The sequence below is a fragment of the Nymphalis io genome, chromosome 6 (assembly GCF_905147045.1).
Source record: "Nymphalis io chromosome 6, ilAglIoxx1.1, whole genome shotgun sequence".
In the NCBI taxonomy this organism is placed as follows: Eukaryota; Metazoa; Arthropoda; class Insecta; order Lepidoptera; family Nymphalidae; genus Nymphalis; species Nymphalis io.
The window spans coordinates 6,169,114-6,185,710 of NC_065893.1; the positions used below are offsets into that span (position 1 = coordinate 6,169,114).

A 16,597-nucleotide genomic window follows, 5' to 3' on the forward strand; every position below is an offset into this window, starting at 1 on the left:
CGTTGTCTGACATAAACGACTAAACGAGTTATTTTTTTATGTAGTTGTTTTATAGAGATGAGTTAAACACAGTATTTTCAACTTGTATAAGAAACAAATTGAGACGCACACTAATTTAAACTAGGTCTAGAAGTGTGAGGGTTTTGTTATTTTTATTTATTATTAATGATTTTTTTTTGCTTACAGTATTTCCAATATTATTTTATATTTTAAAAATCGGTTAGGATGCGGTTTGTCTGACGACAGTTTAAGCTTTCTATAGTATTCTAAGATATTTACCTACTGTCTAGGCTATTTTAGCTGACTTTGAACAGTTTCTAATTAATCGAGAAAGTAGTTTTTGCGTAAATGGACAACTCGTATCTCGTAGACGATGATTACTGAATTAAAATGTATTTAAATAATATAACAAAACAATTTAATGTTTTATTTAAATTGTTGTATTTTACAAATGTATGTGTAACATACCTACATTTTTTTACCATAGATTTTAATGATTTATAGATTATAGAATTCGTTGTTTTATTTAAACCTTAAAATTAACATACAAATAAAAATATTCGAATTTATTTAAATGAGTATTTTATAGCATTATTCGGCTAAGGAAGAACAAACATAATAGAAAATAGACGCTTTAAATAATAATACCTTTTTTGTAAGATGCTTAAGTATGTTTTCACTTATGTGCAAAATATTTATTGTTCCAGAAAAAAACAGTAACGGTATAAAAAATTCGGCTAACAGCTTAGCTTACTAATTTAAAAATAATACTATTTATAATATACATAATATTGATAATAAATATGATTATTTCTTCTATAAATAAAAAATCTTTATTAAGTTAAATATATACCTGTATGTATGTGTTAAAATTTGAATGCTAAATATAGGAAAGCCTCCTAAATGCGCTAGTCAAGCAAGATAGCGTCGTTTAAAAGACTTTGCTCACAAGTGGCACTATTTTAATTAAAATAATTATATAAAATAACATAATATTATTATTAAATTGTTTTACAGGTTTGTGGCGGCGGCGACTTCGTTAAAATAAATATAGGAACACATATCACATTTATGTAATCATATTTTCATTCGTTTAAAAAATAATATAGTTGTTTATAGCTGTGATAGATGAAACGTGTCTTCTAGTTCAATAGTGTAATAAATTGTCAGTCCGACTAAAAGCTTCACCAACGTACAATTACTGTGCTATAAAATATCTCTTATAAACTTTTCATTTGAAGTGGATCATACTACTTTTGTTTGTATTCAGATCAGACAAAGACAGATAAAAAAAGTTTTAAAGTATACATTAAGATACATTACCTAAAGTAAGCATCCAATTCCGTATTTATTAATTTTTCATTGTTATTTGAATAATACTAATAAAAATAACAATTGCAGTATTTATATATAGACTGATGCAGTTCATGATACAATATTACAACACTATAGAATAAATATTTAAACAATTCGAGGAAATGTTTAAATATTTTGTACACGTTTTTTAAATTAACCGTTTTTTTGCTTAAGATAATGCTCCATCTTTTTCACGACATTCAATACTACCTCAGGATCACATGGGTTACCGTATCGAGAAGGATCCGAGCAACCTTGCTGGGAAAAACAATTAGGCGTTATCTGAGGTCGCAAGCAGCAGCTTACTACTGCTGCGTCACAAATACTAGGGGTAATGTACGGTGTCCTGCTGTCACCTTTAGCTGGTCTATTTTCTATTGGTCTATTTGCAATTGGTCTAAGAGTGGTAGGTGAAATTAGTTGAGGCTCAGCTCCTGCTTGTACACTACCATGTTCTACGGGAGGAACAGGTACATCCAGGGGTGTTTGAGGAATAATAGGATCAAAGGAAATTGGCCTGTTTCCATCCCTCTCGACATTTACATCTGATTCATTACCGCTTACAATCCCCCAATTCTGTTGTGTATCGTCTAATTCGGGAAATCTATTAGGTAAAGCAGGTGTTGTTTCTTCATTTGTTTGAGTCTGATCATTACCATTATCTGGGCGTGACGGAACTTGACTATTAGTGGTACAGCTGCAACCGGCTTGTGGTATATAAAGAACTGGAATAAATGTCGGAATATTCGCTTGATGAGGCAGAGGTTGTGGACGTTGTCTGACATCGCTAAGTATTGCTTGTAAGCGATTAAAGATCAACGACAAGACATCTACAGTACCGTGAACACCTGTATTTTGACTTTCATCTCGTTTTGAGTATTGAGATTGACCCAAATAAGGAACATTTGAAGGGATTCCGAAGGGTGGATATCCGAAGTCTGAATTATCATAAAATCTCTTTTGTCGTTGGTTATTTTCACTATCGTTTTCAACTGAACTTTGATCAGCTACTTCATTTGGTATGCTGTCAAGTTTTGGGTCTCTTTCGGTATATTCAGGAATGACTAAATTAATTTCACTCGGAGCAGCCTTGCAAGATGCTTGCAGTGCAAAGAAGCTGAGCAGCATTGGTAATATTTTCACCATCTGTAAATTTAAAAGTTAATATATTAGCTAATGTTAAAACAAAAAGGGGCTCAAATAAAAAATATATATATATGTTTTTTACGAAATTAACCTGTCTAATAATTTTTAGGCTTCTACCTCTAACAACTTAAGTTTTGTAACAATAAATATGTTTAATTTTTTATAACACAAAATATAAAAGACAATGTTTTTTAAAATAAGAAATTTGACAGGTCGTGTTCACAAAATTCTACGCGTAACCTCCTCTCCCTCAAACGCGGGCGAACACAAAAGAAAACTAGTATATACTAAATATTAACTTCATATTACAAATATAACATATGTATTTTATTTCAATTAAATAAAACCAGTACAATAACGTTATATTTAACTCGTCAAATGTGCCATTTTTTGAATAGCTAGCTTCATTAATTATTTTATCCTATAATTACATTAAATTATTTCTTGTCCTTAAAGTTCGTATAACTTTTATATATTCTTAATTACTGTAACTTTCTGCTTTGATTTTACTCTATTTACTCATTTGCGTTCTGTTTTGTATACAGTGAATTCGATTGTATAAAATAAAATTTATACAGTGATCTTTGGACTTCTACATTCGTTATAACTTCAAGTGTTTTCAAATATCCAACATTAATTTATCGTTTACACTGTTACACGGTATCGATAAAAAATTATCTACTCTTAAGCTTGATAAATGTTGTGTACGTTTAGGTATGGATTCAAATTATAACGAAAAGAAAAATAAAAACTACCAGTAACAGTACGTATCGAAGTTTTTAGTTTTTCTAGGTTTTCATGTCGCTTTTGTCTCCATACAATCGGAACAACGGAATCTCGGTGAAACTACTGTTTGGAATTCTAAAGAACTTTTAGATGATTAACATAAATCATAATCGTCTAAAGTATTTGTCCCATTGTGGGTTAAATTTTTACTATGTTACGAAACTTACATATATACTTGTTCACTTAATTTTTGGTATTTTTATAAAAGAAAGAACCTAATAGAATTCTTAAAAAAATATTCAAAGTAATTTTTATATAAGAATTATTTACATTGAGGACTTCAATCAATATATACAAATCAAAATTAAAAATAGCTAGTATTCAAATCATAAATGTGTAATGGAAGAAAAATATGCTAGCATTTTCACTTTGGATTGCAATTTCGATTCTCTAGGACAAAAATAAACCAATCACTAGGGCAATAAGATGGTGTGTAATTAGTGACCCAAAGATGATTCCGCTTGCAATTAAAACGAATATATTATAGTTATATCTATATCGTATTATGTATTATGGAGTAGAGTCATTTGCCATCCCGGCGCATATAAAAAAAAGTATTAGAGACGAATATGTGTATGGGGCGTCCCACGATAGGGCCCGGCCGCTATCCCAGAGCACTAGTATCCGGCCAGTAACACGATTATTTCCAAAAAGCTGATAAAAGAGCCTAAGCCGAGACCGCAACACCGCAGTATTGTATTTATTTATTTATTTTTCTTATCGTCCATATTTTAATAAAATATTGTAAAAATATGGTGTTATTATTTTAACTGTAATGTGATAATTAATACAAAGTGCTATCATTTTTTTAGGTATAGGAACTACAAAAAAAGCTTTTAAAGCTATGATATGCAAATGTGAATTAAAGTAAATATTATTTAAAAAAATAAAATTTATCAATTTATTACTTAATTTAATATATGCATTGTATATCCGATTGAGTTTTAACTTTGTTCATGATGGCATTTCCTTGAGGTTTCCGGACATAGTTCTACCATCTTGTATATTAATAAAGAATTATAGGATATTAACAACACATTCCAAGAGATAGTGCATGCATTATAAGCGTTAGCTAGTAAGCAAATAAATTATATTAGATAAAGGTCCAAATAGAAGCTACGGCTAACATAGCTACAGGCTCAACATTTTAAATAATGACTTTGCTGATACATTTTGCCAAGGTTTTTAATTTTCTTATTATCTATTTTAAATGAATAAAATAAGTCTAAAGGCCAATTCACGATTTTTTAACTGTGTGTGTATATTGTTCCTATTATAATTTTATATATAGATGATTTGTTGTTGCGAAAAAGTTCAAGGTAATAAATTTTACATTTTAATTAAGTAGATCGCCAACTTGACTTTGCATATAATGGCTGACAGTTTCATTGTAGAAGCGTGTTGTTATTCAATATGAAAAATAGAGCTCGCAAAAATATATAATTATTGAATTATGAATAATAAAAAAATACTATTTTTTGTTATTGAGATGCCCACACACTTTTATTTACAATTTCAAATTCTTAGTGAAGCTTTTGCGGGTCCAGGTTATAAATTGTGAGAATAGCCTTTTGTAGGACCAATATTAAATGGCGGTTACATTATGGCAAAGCTATGCTATTATAATACGTTTATATTGTCAGTCTATCCTAAAGTAAAACAGGCAAGCCATATCCACATCAGTAGCAGTCTCATTTTTTTACCGCAAATGAGTGTACTCGCTAACTTATAAATTTTTGCTCCTATTGTAATTTATCATCCAAGGTAAAATAATTGTTTTGAGTTTGTAAAATTTAATACTTTCCCATTTATAAAAAAAATAATACATTTTGTTTATTTACTATTTAAAAGTACTTAAAATTTCACAATAGAATGTGCATTTATTGTTGTATTTTTTCTGTACAAATGAAAGAAGTCGCACCAGTCGGTGTAATCTCAGATTTGGCATGCCGTAAATATTAATTATAATTGATTGTAAAAAAGAAATGGACCACGAAAAGATCCTTGTTAGACCCCAGACCCCATTTACTGAGTCTCGGGAGATATCTTACCGTTTACATTAACCCTCTGAATTCGATTGCTAAAGTATTAAATTAGAAGATTGAGAGTTTTAATGTAAATTATTTTAAGTAACGAGTATAGAATTTTGAGAAAAGTTAAACGGTGTTTAATGTTGACTAAAAGTGTCACAAAACCAACAAAAAATAGAAACAAATAGGTATTCGTACTTACTAAAAATTATCATACAAAAAATTTGTTACTTGTAGTGAGTATTCCCACTAATGACAATAACAATTCATTAAATTAAGTTTTATGTTTTTACTTTAGCTATAATTATTATTTACTTATTTTAAACTCTTGCTTTGCTTTGCTTTTCTTCTAAGCGTTAATTTAAGCCAGGATTCATATTTTGAAAATAAAAAACTGTTAAAGTCAATGTCGCTCTTTTACTTTTTCGATTAGAACGAAAATAATGATGTTTTTAATCTTGAAAGAGTCGTCGACTGGTCATTCAACTCAAACAGGAATATCTGATACAGCACTGTCTAAAGTCACAGCAATTACGCCTACGGTTGGAGGCATCATATACGTATTATTTAATTTATATATACAAAATTTATAGATATAAAAAAATTGAATTTGTTCGAAAAACGATAGAATTTCCCCTATTAATAAATATTTCCATATAAAATAAGTTATTACGTTGGTCAAAAATAATTAACATCGAATCAGAAACGGGAAATACAATTAAGAAAAGAAGGAAAAAGTGAAATCCTGTATTAAATAGAATTTGCTGAAATATGAAGTGCGAAAAAAAGCTATATTAAATAAATTGAAAAATGTTTTTGCGGAAAACCAAAGCGGGCTTTATGTAAAAATATCACTGATCAAAACCGTTAACGAATATTTTTTAAACAATTTTCATATGTAAAGCTAGGCACAAACGTTATTATAATATAAAACTACTACTTGCTATTGATGTAGAATCATAAATTTGAGGGTATGGGCAAGGCTTTATTAACAATATCAGAACGAATTATCGTTATATATACAGACATAAATGATGTATCGTTTAATGCTTATAAACCTAAGTAGAAGAAGCTTTTAAATAAAAAAAAATGTTTTAAAGGCAAGTTTTGCGAAAAAAAGTTATTTACTTACTCTATGTAAAAATCAATCAACTATATGCAACTAAGATAAAATTTTATCGTAAAAGAAAAACCCATTCGGTTTGTTTATTTTCAATTGTAATATATAAAATTTTTGTATACTTATACGTATCTATAAGTATTAATTATAAGCACTACTCTAGCTTAAAACAATTTCGTTTAATTATATACCCGGTGGCATTTGTTTAATTTACATATGGTTGACAGTAAAAATGCGTTTGAAGTAATGTTTGCCTTTGCATGATTTGTTCGAACCAAAAAGTAAAACAAATATTCAAATTACATATTAAACTGCAATAGAAAAAACTGCCAGTAAGTTAAAAAAATTTATAAATAACATCGATATAATTTTTTTTCATCATCATCATCATATCAGCCGAAAGACGTCCACTGCTGGACAAAGGCCTCCCCCAAAGATTTCCACGTTGGCCGGTCTTGCGCTGCCCGCATCCAACGGCTTCCCGCGACTCGTTCTAAGTTGTCGGTCCACCTTGTAGGGGGCCTGCCTACGCTGCGTCTTCCGGTTCGTGGTCGCCACTCGAGAACCTTTCTGCCCCAGCGACCGTCGGTTCTGCGAGCAATGTGCCCCGCCCACTGCCACTTCAATTTAGCAATTCTTCGGGTTATGTCGGTTACTTTGGTTCGCCTGCGGATTTCATCATTTCTGATTCGATCTCACAGAGAAACTCCGAGCATAGCCGTCTCCATAGCTCGCTGAGCGACCTTAAAATGGTAGACCAAACGCACTGTCAGTGTCCACGTCTCGGCTCCGTAGGTCATAACCGGTAAGACGCACTCGTTGAAGACTTTTGTCTTCAAGCATTGCGGTATCTGTGACGAAAAGACTTGACCGAGTTTTCTATACGCTGCCCAGCCCAGCTGTACTCTTCTTCGTGCTTCCCCCTCGAAGTTATTTCGACCCAACTGCAAAGTTTGCCCAAGGTACACATACTCCTGAACAACTTCGAGAGGAACTCCGTTAAGAGCTATTGGTTCCGGACTGACATGTTCATTGAACATTATCTTGGTTTTCTCCAAGTTCATCCGGAGACCATTTCGAGCAGAAGAATCAGCCAGGCTGCTCAGCATATATTGCATGTCCTGCACGGTTTCTGCCACGATGACGATATCGTCTGCAAATCTCAAGTGCTAAAGGTACTCGCCGTTTATGTTTATGCCCCGCCCTTCCCAGTGCAGCGTCTTGAACATATCCTCTAATGCATTAGTGAACAATTTCGGTGAAATGACATCCTCTTGTGTCACTACTCGATGCAAGAAGATAGGGTCAGACTGCTGATTCTGTACTTTGACGGTCATAACAGCAGCGTCATGCAGGACTTTCAGCACTTGGATGTATCGCCAATCGATTTGGCACTGTTGTAAGGACTCCAGAACAGACCAGGTCTCAATAGAGTCAAAAGCCTCTCCATTGCCCTTTGAGTGACCTTGAGCCTTCTTATGAGGCCCATTGTGAGCGACCACGTTTCTGATCCATAAGTCATCACTGGCAACACACACTGGTCGAAGACTTTCGACTTGAGACACTGCGGTATTTGGGATGAGAAGATATTGTGTAGCTTCCCGAACGCTGCCCAGTCGAGTTGAATTCGACGATTGACCTCTTTCTCGAAGTTGGATCTACCTAGTTGGATGGTCTGACCTAGGTAGACATAGTTGTCTACAACTTCGAGTGCAGAATTTCCAACTTTAACTTGAGTGGGTGCAACATGGATGTTCGACGTGATTTTCGTCTTGTCCATGTTTCTTTTTTAGACCCACTTGTTGGGAAACCCTGCTGAGGTCATCGAGCATAGTGCCGAGGTCTTCCAAGATCTCAGCCATAATTACAATGTCATCGGCAAATCGAAGTTGAGTGATGTACTCGCCGTTGATATTGATGCCAAGTCCGTTCCAGTCCAGAAGGTTGAAAACATCTTCCAATGCAGCAGTAAACAGTTTCGGAGATATCACGTCTCCCTGTCTTACACCTCTCTGCAGTTGGATAGGTTTTGAGTTCTGATCCTGGAGTCGGATCGACATAGTGGCGTTCTCGTACAAGGACTTTAACACCCTGATATACCGATAATCAATTTGACACCTCTGAAGAGGCTTCAAAGGCTTTCTCATAGTCCACAAACGCTAAGCAAAGTGGCTGGTTATACTCCTCAGTCTTCTGTATAACTTGCCGCAGCGTGGTCTATGGTGCTAAAGCCTTTCCGGAATCCGGCTTGTTCGGGTGGCTAGAAGTCGTCAAGCCTCTGCTCGAGACGATTCGTAATGACTCTCGAAAACAACTTGTAAACATGGCTCAGCAGTGAGATGGGCCTGTAATTCTTCAGAAGGGTTTTATCACCCTTCTTAAAGAAAAGTACAACCACACTTCTGTGCCATGCCTTTGGCGTTTGACCTTTGGCTATGACGGAGTTAAAAAGCCTCTGAAGAACCCCGAGGATCGGTGTACCACCCGCCTTGAGAAGCTCGGCTGTAATACCACCATCACCAGGTGCCTTGTTGTTTTTGAGTTGTTCGAGAGCCATTCTAATCTCGAAAAGACTGACGTCCTGAAAATCTTCAGTATAATGTCGAGTTAGTCTTGCTCTGGGATCTGCAGCATGACTACTGACAGGTGATTGAGCCGTCGTGTACAGCTGACCGTAGAACTTCTCAACCTCTTCCATAGCTCAGATCTTGACGTGACTATTCTGCCATCCTCAGTTTTCAGCCTTGTCAGTTGACTCTGCCCAACAGACAGATCCCTGGCGAACACTTTAGAGCCTTTGTTCCGCTCAATGGCCTCTTTAATGCGCATTGTATTAAATTGGCGAGTGTCGCGAGTCAGAGACTTTGAAATCTGTCTGTTGATCAGCCGATAGCTGGCAGCATCAGCTGGGGACGTCAGAATCATTTTCCGTCTTTCCTCCATAAGTCGTAGAGTAGAGGCAGAGATCTTTTTGGTTCCTTTTGTACGGCTGGTCTTGAGGGTCTTAGACCCAGCCTTACGGACAGTTTCCACAAACCTGTCGTTGTATGTGTCCACTTTCGCAGTCTGCTAGGCAATCGAATCGGTTTTGGAGTTCGAACTGAAAGGCTTCGAGATTTCGGATTTGAAGAGGTGATGGTCGGAGCGTAGACTTCATCAGTCGGGACCTCTGGAGTTTAATATTGATATTTAATGAGCCTCTTACTAGTCTGTGATCGCTCCCAGTTTTGACTGCATTGATCACGGAGACGTCATTAAATATTTGTCTTCTCGTCGACAAGATGAAGTCTATCTCATTCTTGGTTTTCCCATCAGGGCTCACCCAGATCCATTTACGTTGACTTGGCTTCTTGAAAAAGGAGTTCATCATAAAGAGTCCCTCCTTCTCCATAAAGTCGGCCAACATCTGGCCCCGAGGGTTGTGGTCTCCAATTCCATGTGGTCCCACCTTTAACTCATCACCGAATCGTTTGCCCAGCTTCGCGTTAAAGTCCCCCATTACAACAGTGAAATGAGTCTTATTGGTATGTATGGCTTTAGATAAATCCTCATCGTCGGAGTGTGTCGAAGTTGGGGCGTATACCTGTATGACCTTCAAAGAATACCGCTTGGTGATTCTGAGTATAAGGTACGCCACCCTAGTCGACACGCTCTCGATTTTCACAACGTTGTTAACGAGGGACTTGTGGACTATGAACCCGACACCACCTTGAGACAGTTGATCGCCCTCTCGGAAATAGAGAAGGTTACCGGATTTCAGGATCATCGTATCCTCCCCCTGTCTTCGGACTTCGGATAATCCGACGATATCCCAGTGTAACCTGCTTAGTTCTTTCTCCAGTTCGATGATCTTCTCGTCGGTCCGCAGTGTACGCGTGTTATATGTTGCCAGGGCCAGAGGTCATCGGTGTTGGTAATACGAAATCTGCTGGGGACTCTTAGCACCCCCTGCCTCGCCGTTACCACAGCTGTTACCAAGGCTAGGAATAGCAGGGCTGCCGGGGACTAGGAGCCGTGGTTTAGTTGCGCGAATCATTGAGGGGATATGCCATAATCGCCACGCTTGGCAGACGGGTTGGCGATCGCAGTAAGTTAATCATAGTACTCAGAGAGACGCTGCTGCCCGTTCTCTGGTATATATTCCCTCAGGTCGACTTCTACGCCCCCCACGGGATGAGAAGGGGTGGTGATATTCGTTGCATGTATATTTTATGTATGTATCTTCAGAGTACGTTAAACGATTTAACTCTAAAAATGAAGGACCTTGTAGTTTTGAAAGTCACAAAATGACAGCCAGACCTTTTAGATTAAAAATGTCAGAATCGTGATTGTTTAAATTTTGCTTTTATTACTTTTGGAAATACAGAAGATTTTTTTCTTTTTTGAGCTGCTGTCATACTTCCCACGGCTTCACAAAGAAAGTCGCAAAAAACGTACATTTTTTTCTCATTTTAAGTTCTTGGCACAAACTCACCACAACTGACAAAGTAGAATCTTATAAAAATAAATTGTATTAAATTTCCCTCAAAACCATACCTCAATTGTTTTTTTGTTTGTCCAGTTTGCCTGCTGGAGCGAGCTAGCAAAAGCAAAAATTGCCTAATTTCAGCAACATTCAGTGCCGTATTATTTAAAACATATGTATGTAAAATTTATTATTCGCCCCATATATTATTCGTAAAAATTTGTTTCGCCGACTTTAAAATCGATAGTAATAGATTATCGTGTCATATTGTATTAATGTCTTACACTAAATTATTATTATAACAAATATATTTATAACGTAAAAAATAAAAACTTATGTTTATATTATTTTACTCACACTAATTTTGTGTGTATTTCATAGTATGAATTGTGTGTATGAGTACAGTTATTTCATTTTAATAATGTTATTTACTGATGAGAGTTGTAAATACTAATAAAGGACGTATTTCCATTTTTATTGATAATGCTTATAACTGACCATTGTCAGTGTCTCGAACTAGGCAATCATTTCAAAATTATCAAACTTGAAAGCAATAATATATTTTTAGAATAATACGTTATCTGATACAGCAGGATATTATGTGATATCAAGGACGTCTAGTCAATTTGGTAAACAACCTTTATGACCGGTAAAATATACTTGGTTTACTCACCTTTAACACTTTAATTTTTTTCTATCGATATATGTCAATAAATTATTAACTGTAATACAATTTAAGGCATCGCTTGTACTATTGTTAATATTAATAAAATTCCTTATTGCTTTTAATCATACCCTCATTTAAAAAATGCACGATTTCTTTTTATTTACAAAAAAAACAATATCTAAAATAATAAATAGTTAATCCAGTACAGTACAGTACAGTAATAGCCTGTTAATGTCCCACTGCTGAGCTAAGGCCTCCTCTCCCTTTTGAGGAGAAGGTTTTAGAGCTTATTCCACCACTGCTGCTGGAATGCGGGTTGGTAGAATACACATGTGGCATAATTTCAATGAAATTAGACCCATGCAGGTTTTCTCACGATGTTTTCCTTCACCGTCAAGCATGAGATGAATTATAAACACAAATTAAGCACATGAAAAGTCAGTGGTGCTTGCCCGGGTTTGAACCCACTATCATCGGTTAAGATTCACGCGTTCTAACCACTAGGCCATCTTGGCTCTTTATAGTTAATCCGCTAAGTAACAATTAAAAGTAAAGTTGTTTATTTTAAAGAACGGCTTTTTACGATGTTCATAGTTTTGATTATCAAACATTATATTTACATGTTTGTTATTTTATTTTATATTTATGTAATATAATGAAATGAACATATACGATTTTTTTAAATGGTTTTGTTCTGCACCTGCTTTATTCAATTAGCACAATACTGGATAACTTTTAAATCCGAATTTCTCACACCGTTTTAAAATACATCAGTAACATAAATCAGTAATCTTAAAAATCTTGTTTTCCAAAACAAAATCAATAAAACTAAACCATAAGAAACGTTTTCGACTTTAAAAAAGAAGCCATTTTATCCAGAGTCTTTAATGATTTTACCTGACAAATGAGATATCAATTCAAAAATACATACTAAAATATTGATGATATGTTGTTTTGCAAGCATTGTTAATGTTAAAAAAATATTTTAAGAAGTTTCTGCAGTATCTTCGCAGGCCCGTCGAAATATTTTAACATAACGGTGGGAGATATTAGTCAATTCTATCTTTTTGTTAACGTTATCCAAGGCGAGTATGATTTGCTAATCTTTGTAAAATAACGGCGTTACAAAGCAGATGTATGTCGATATAACAAACTTAATATTTATTGGTTAAATAAATTTTACAATGAATTGAGTAAATCTTGACACTGATACTTTGAATTATGTTAATAACGTGTAACCTCTACGACTGGCTAACAAAAATTAGATATATATATATATATATATATATATATATATATATATATATAATATAATTAAATAAAATTTGAAATTACATTTCAAATTTTAAGACATCTTAGATGTCATTTAGTATAATTCATATAATTCATTTTACTAAGTCGAGTATGTAAAAATGTAGACATGTCAGTATATATTTCTGATCCAAAAATATACGTAAATGTAACTATAGCTGACATACATATGTGTTGCTAGTTGAAAGACAAGATGAATATAATGGATAGAGGACAAGGAAGACACTCTGTTTTAGTGTAACTGAATTCTACTTCTAGAATTTTATGTTTTCTAAAAAGCTTTACGTTTTACGAGTACATACTCGTAAGATAAAAGTACACAAGATAGCCATTTTAATATCGAGTCCTAACTTTGATGATGATGATTCGATGTTTTGTCTTCATTATTTAGCACGTTATACTCTTTTGCCTTAGTAAAATATCGTGCTGAATATTTCGACAGACATGTATGCTATACTTGTATCTTAACATAAAATTATTATTTTAAATGTTAATTATACTAAAAAAGTAATATAGCATAATAATCCTAGTGATTCCTGATTCTTATATTATTTATACTAGCTCTACCTGAAAATTAAAATTAAAAATGATAATTCGTTTCTATTTTTTAATTACGTTCTACTGTCGTAATCAGATTCGCGATGGTTAAGCTAATTTATGTTAAAATCAGTCAGAACATCTTAAAAGTGCGCTAGTTACATATAACTTAGAAGGCCGCAGATCCCGACGTCCAGGGTTCCGAGGCCTGCCAATAAAAAAATGGGTTCTTCCGTTAAAAACTTTCAATGCAGCCCGGAGTCTGGATGTTAAGTGATTCCTTTCATTCCTTGGGATGTACGCAAAACCGTTGGTCTTGCGCTTAAATACTTTCTGGCCGTTTCGGATTTGCCGTCCCATCGGATTATAAGAGTGAAGGAAAAGAAAGTACCCTTGTCTTTGCACACACACTTTTGCACTATAATATGCATATATTTAAATAAAAATGAAAAAAGATTAGAACTCGTAATTATATATGACTGAAGAATAGTACGGCATTGACTGAGGTTACAAATCTCGAGTTTTTTGAGACGTTTTGTTGCTTTGTTTTATATACTCTTGTTTATGATTTGCATTTAATTTACTGTTTACCAGTAGATACCAACTAGTAACATTCTTTTAATCATTTAATTACGTTTTGTAAATTCTTTGTTTCGTTTATCGTTTGTCTTGTAAATTCTTGATTTATTTTAGAATACTAAAAATGTTAAACTAAGCCGTTTTTTAAGTAGTCTGTATTTAGGCGATAACTATCTTCGCCAGACTTATATATATATGTATCGTAATATATATATTACAATACCTTATCTAAATACAAAATCTTAGACCCGTTTCGGAGATACAAAAAATGAATGTAGATTACAAGAATTTATCACTTAATATTATACGATTTATAAGTTGTGTTGTAAGTTATTCTCAGGCATCGCTAAGGGTATTGAATAATACATTAAATGTATAATAATTAAAATTGAATTTCTGAAAATCTTCATTTAGAGCAAGAGGTATGTAACTGTTTATGTACTATGTAGTAAACCTTGATTATAAATGAAACATTTTTACCTTACCGTATTTATGAATAGTATTCTGATACATATAACAATTAAGTTAGATTTCAACTTGTATGATATTGACGTACTATATACTATATATGTATATTTTATTTCTGGTCATACTTATTAAATACGGAAGACTCATAGTTAAAATAATGTCTCTTATAACACTATTATCATCACTACTTATGATTGGTAACGTTATTAATTTGCAATTAAAATACCCAATAACGATTACACCATCAGATGCGATTGATCATAACCTTTTTTCCTCATGACGCTTATACGATATACACGCAAAACATTGTTCAAAAAATTCCACGCTATGAAAGCACTTTCATTATTAGATTCTTTATAAACAAAACACTGCTATTCAAAATGTATAAATTTAAAACATGTATTGTTTATAATTAATTTTAAGTTTTATTTACCTTGTTTTTTATTTCGTGTTGACCTCCAATGTTACTGAATTTAATAAAATGATTAACACATTCACTCGATTTGACACTTTTTTATTCAATTATTTTTGTTGATATGTATACGTCATTGTTTATCTAAGGAAGAAGGCAGTACAAACCACTCGTTCGAATCAAGATTAGATACACAACTGACTGCGAGGCCGCGTGCATAACCAACCGTTTATATGTATGTATGTATGTATAATGATGATTTTCTTAGTGTTCATAGCAGCACAGATATTAAAACACACATTCATAAAGTGAACGTTCGTTCAAAAACATTCAATTTTTAAACATTTAGCCTATTGTCTGAAGATATACATATGTATATATTAATTTAGTATTATTTAGTTTAAATTTTAATACAATTCCACTAATTGCTATTAAGAAAATTATCAGTAAAATTACTTTTAATAATACGTTGCTTGTATTAATATTATGTTATATACAAACATAATATTAACACAAGCATATATAATAATTTTTAAGTTTATTTATTGATAATTTAAAAATTATCAATGAAAAATAAATTAGAACAATTGATTTTGCTTTGAAAAAAATCATATTAGTGTTTCTTTTCCTGATTTCTATTTTTTTTTTTGTTCATAACATTTTAAAATATAAATTTTAAGAAATAATGTCGGCCAAAATATTCATATGTCTAACCCCATTTCAAACCATGTCATTGCGGTTTTACAACGAATTATATGAAGACGAGAAGTCCACATTCGAACAAACTTTCGCCGATACCAGTTTCCCGTTAACTTTCTTTAGCCAAATTGCTTTAAGTTGTTGGATTTCTGCAATTCTTATGCAAATGTAGAGCATTTATTTTTATTGACGAAAAAACGCTTATTCTTTAAATTAATACAATTTTTTTATAAATTAGATAGGCAGACTGGCAAATGGTTGATTGGCTGGATGAGAGGTAGGCTGATGGTAAATGCCTGTCATCACCGCCTGTGATCAATGGGTGATACCTACCCAGACGGACTTTGTTAAAGCCCGATCACTATGTAAAAGTCGTGGCGTTTATAATTATATCTTAGGAAGGTCGTTAATAATACAATACACGCAACGTTGAAACGTATTCTTACAGATCACATTGATCACAACAGATCGTATTACATAGGTGTTGGCAAATAATTTATAATTATTTTGAATTTAAGCGCTATGGCGATAAAGACTATATTAAGTATATTTTACTCGAAATATAATTGATAATATATTAATATGTTTGTGGAAATATAAATGTTGATGATGTTACTTAACGAAGAAACAGTAGGTTAATTGGTATGCTGAAATACGCAGCTTGCCATTTTTTATGTACAAATCTTCATACTGCCTTTTGTAAGCAGAAATATTAGTATGCGTAAACTATAACTGTTATATTAAAACAAAAAAATATTTATACATTTTAAGAGTCTAGATTAGACGAAGATATTCATTGAGGACTGAGTGGGTACTCTATATCCAAACAGCGATACTTTGAATTGCTGGGTTTCTGTTGATTGGTGAGTGAGTCAGTGCAATTACGGGCACAAGCGATATAAACATTTTACATTGCGTGGTTTGTATGTTACGGTAACAATTTATATGGTCTTTCAGTTGGCCTATTGCTTTATCTGTCCTTCTTAAGTTAATACAAAAATGCTAAATGGTTACATCTGTC

General features: G+C 33.4%; 2 protein-coding genes across 2 annotated transcripts in view; one reads left to right on the forward strand and one right to left on the reverse strand.

The window, feature by feature from the left end:
* Positions 1–16,597, forward strand: part of LOC126769026 (uncharacterized) — a 158,866-nt gene that overhangs the window by 58,687 nt on the left and 83,582 nt on the right. The gene's annotated exons all lie outside the window — the stretch shown is intronic.
* On the reverse strand, positions 504–15,105 carry LOC126768992 (uncharacterized). Its single transcript, XM_050487523.1, has 2 exons — positions 14,899–15,105; positions 504–2,502 (listed from the first exon to the last, which is right to left on the reverse strand). Exon 2 carries the CDS (start codon positions 2,500–2,502, stop codon positions 1,510–1,512), a length of 993 nt encoding a protein of 330 aa, XP_050343480.1. The 5' UTR covers positions 14,899–15,105; the 3' UTR covers positions 504–1,509.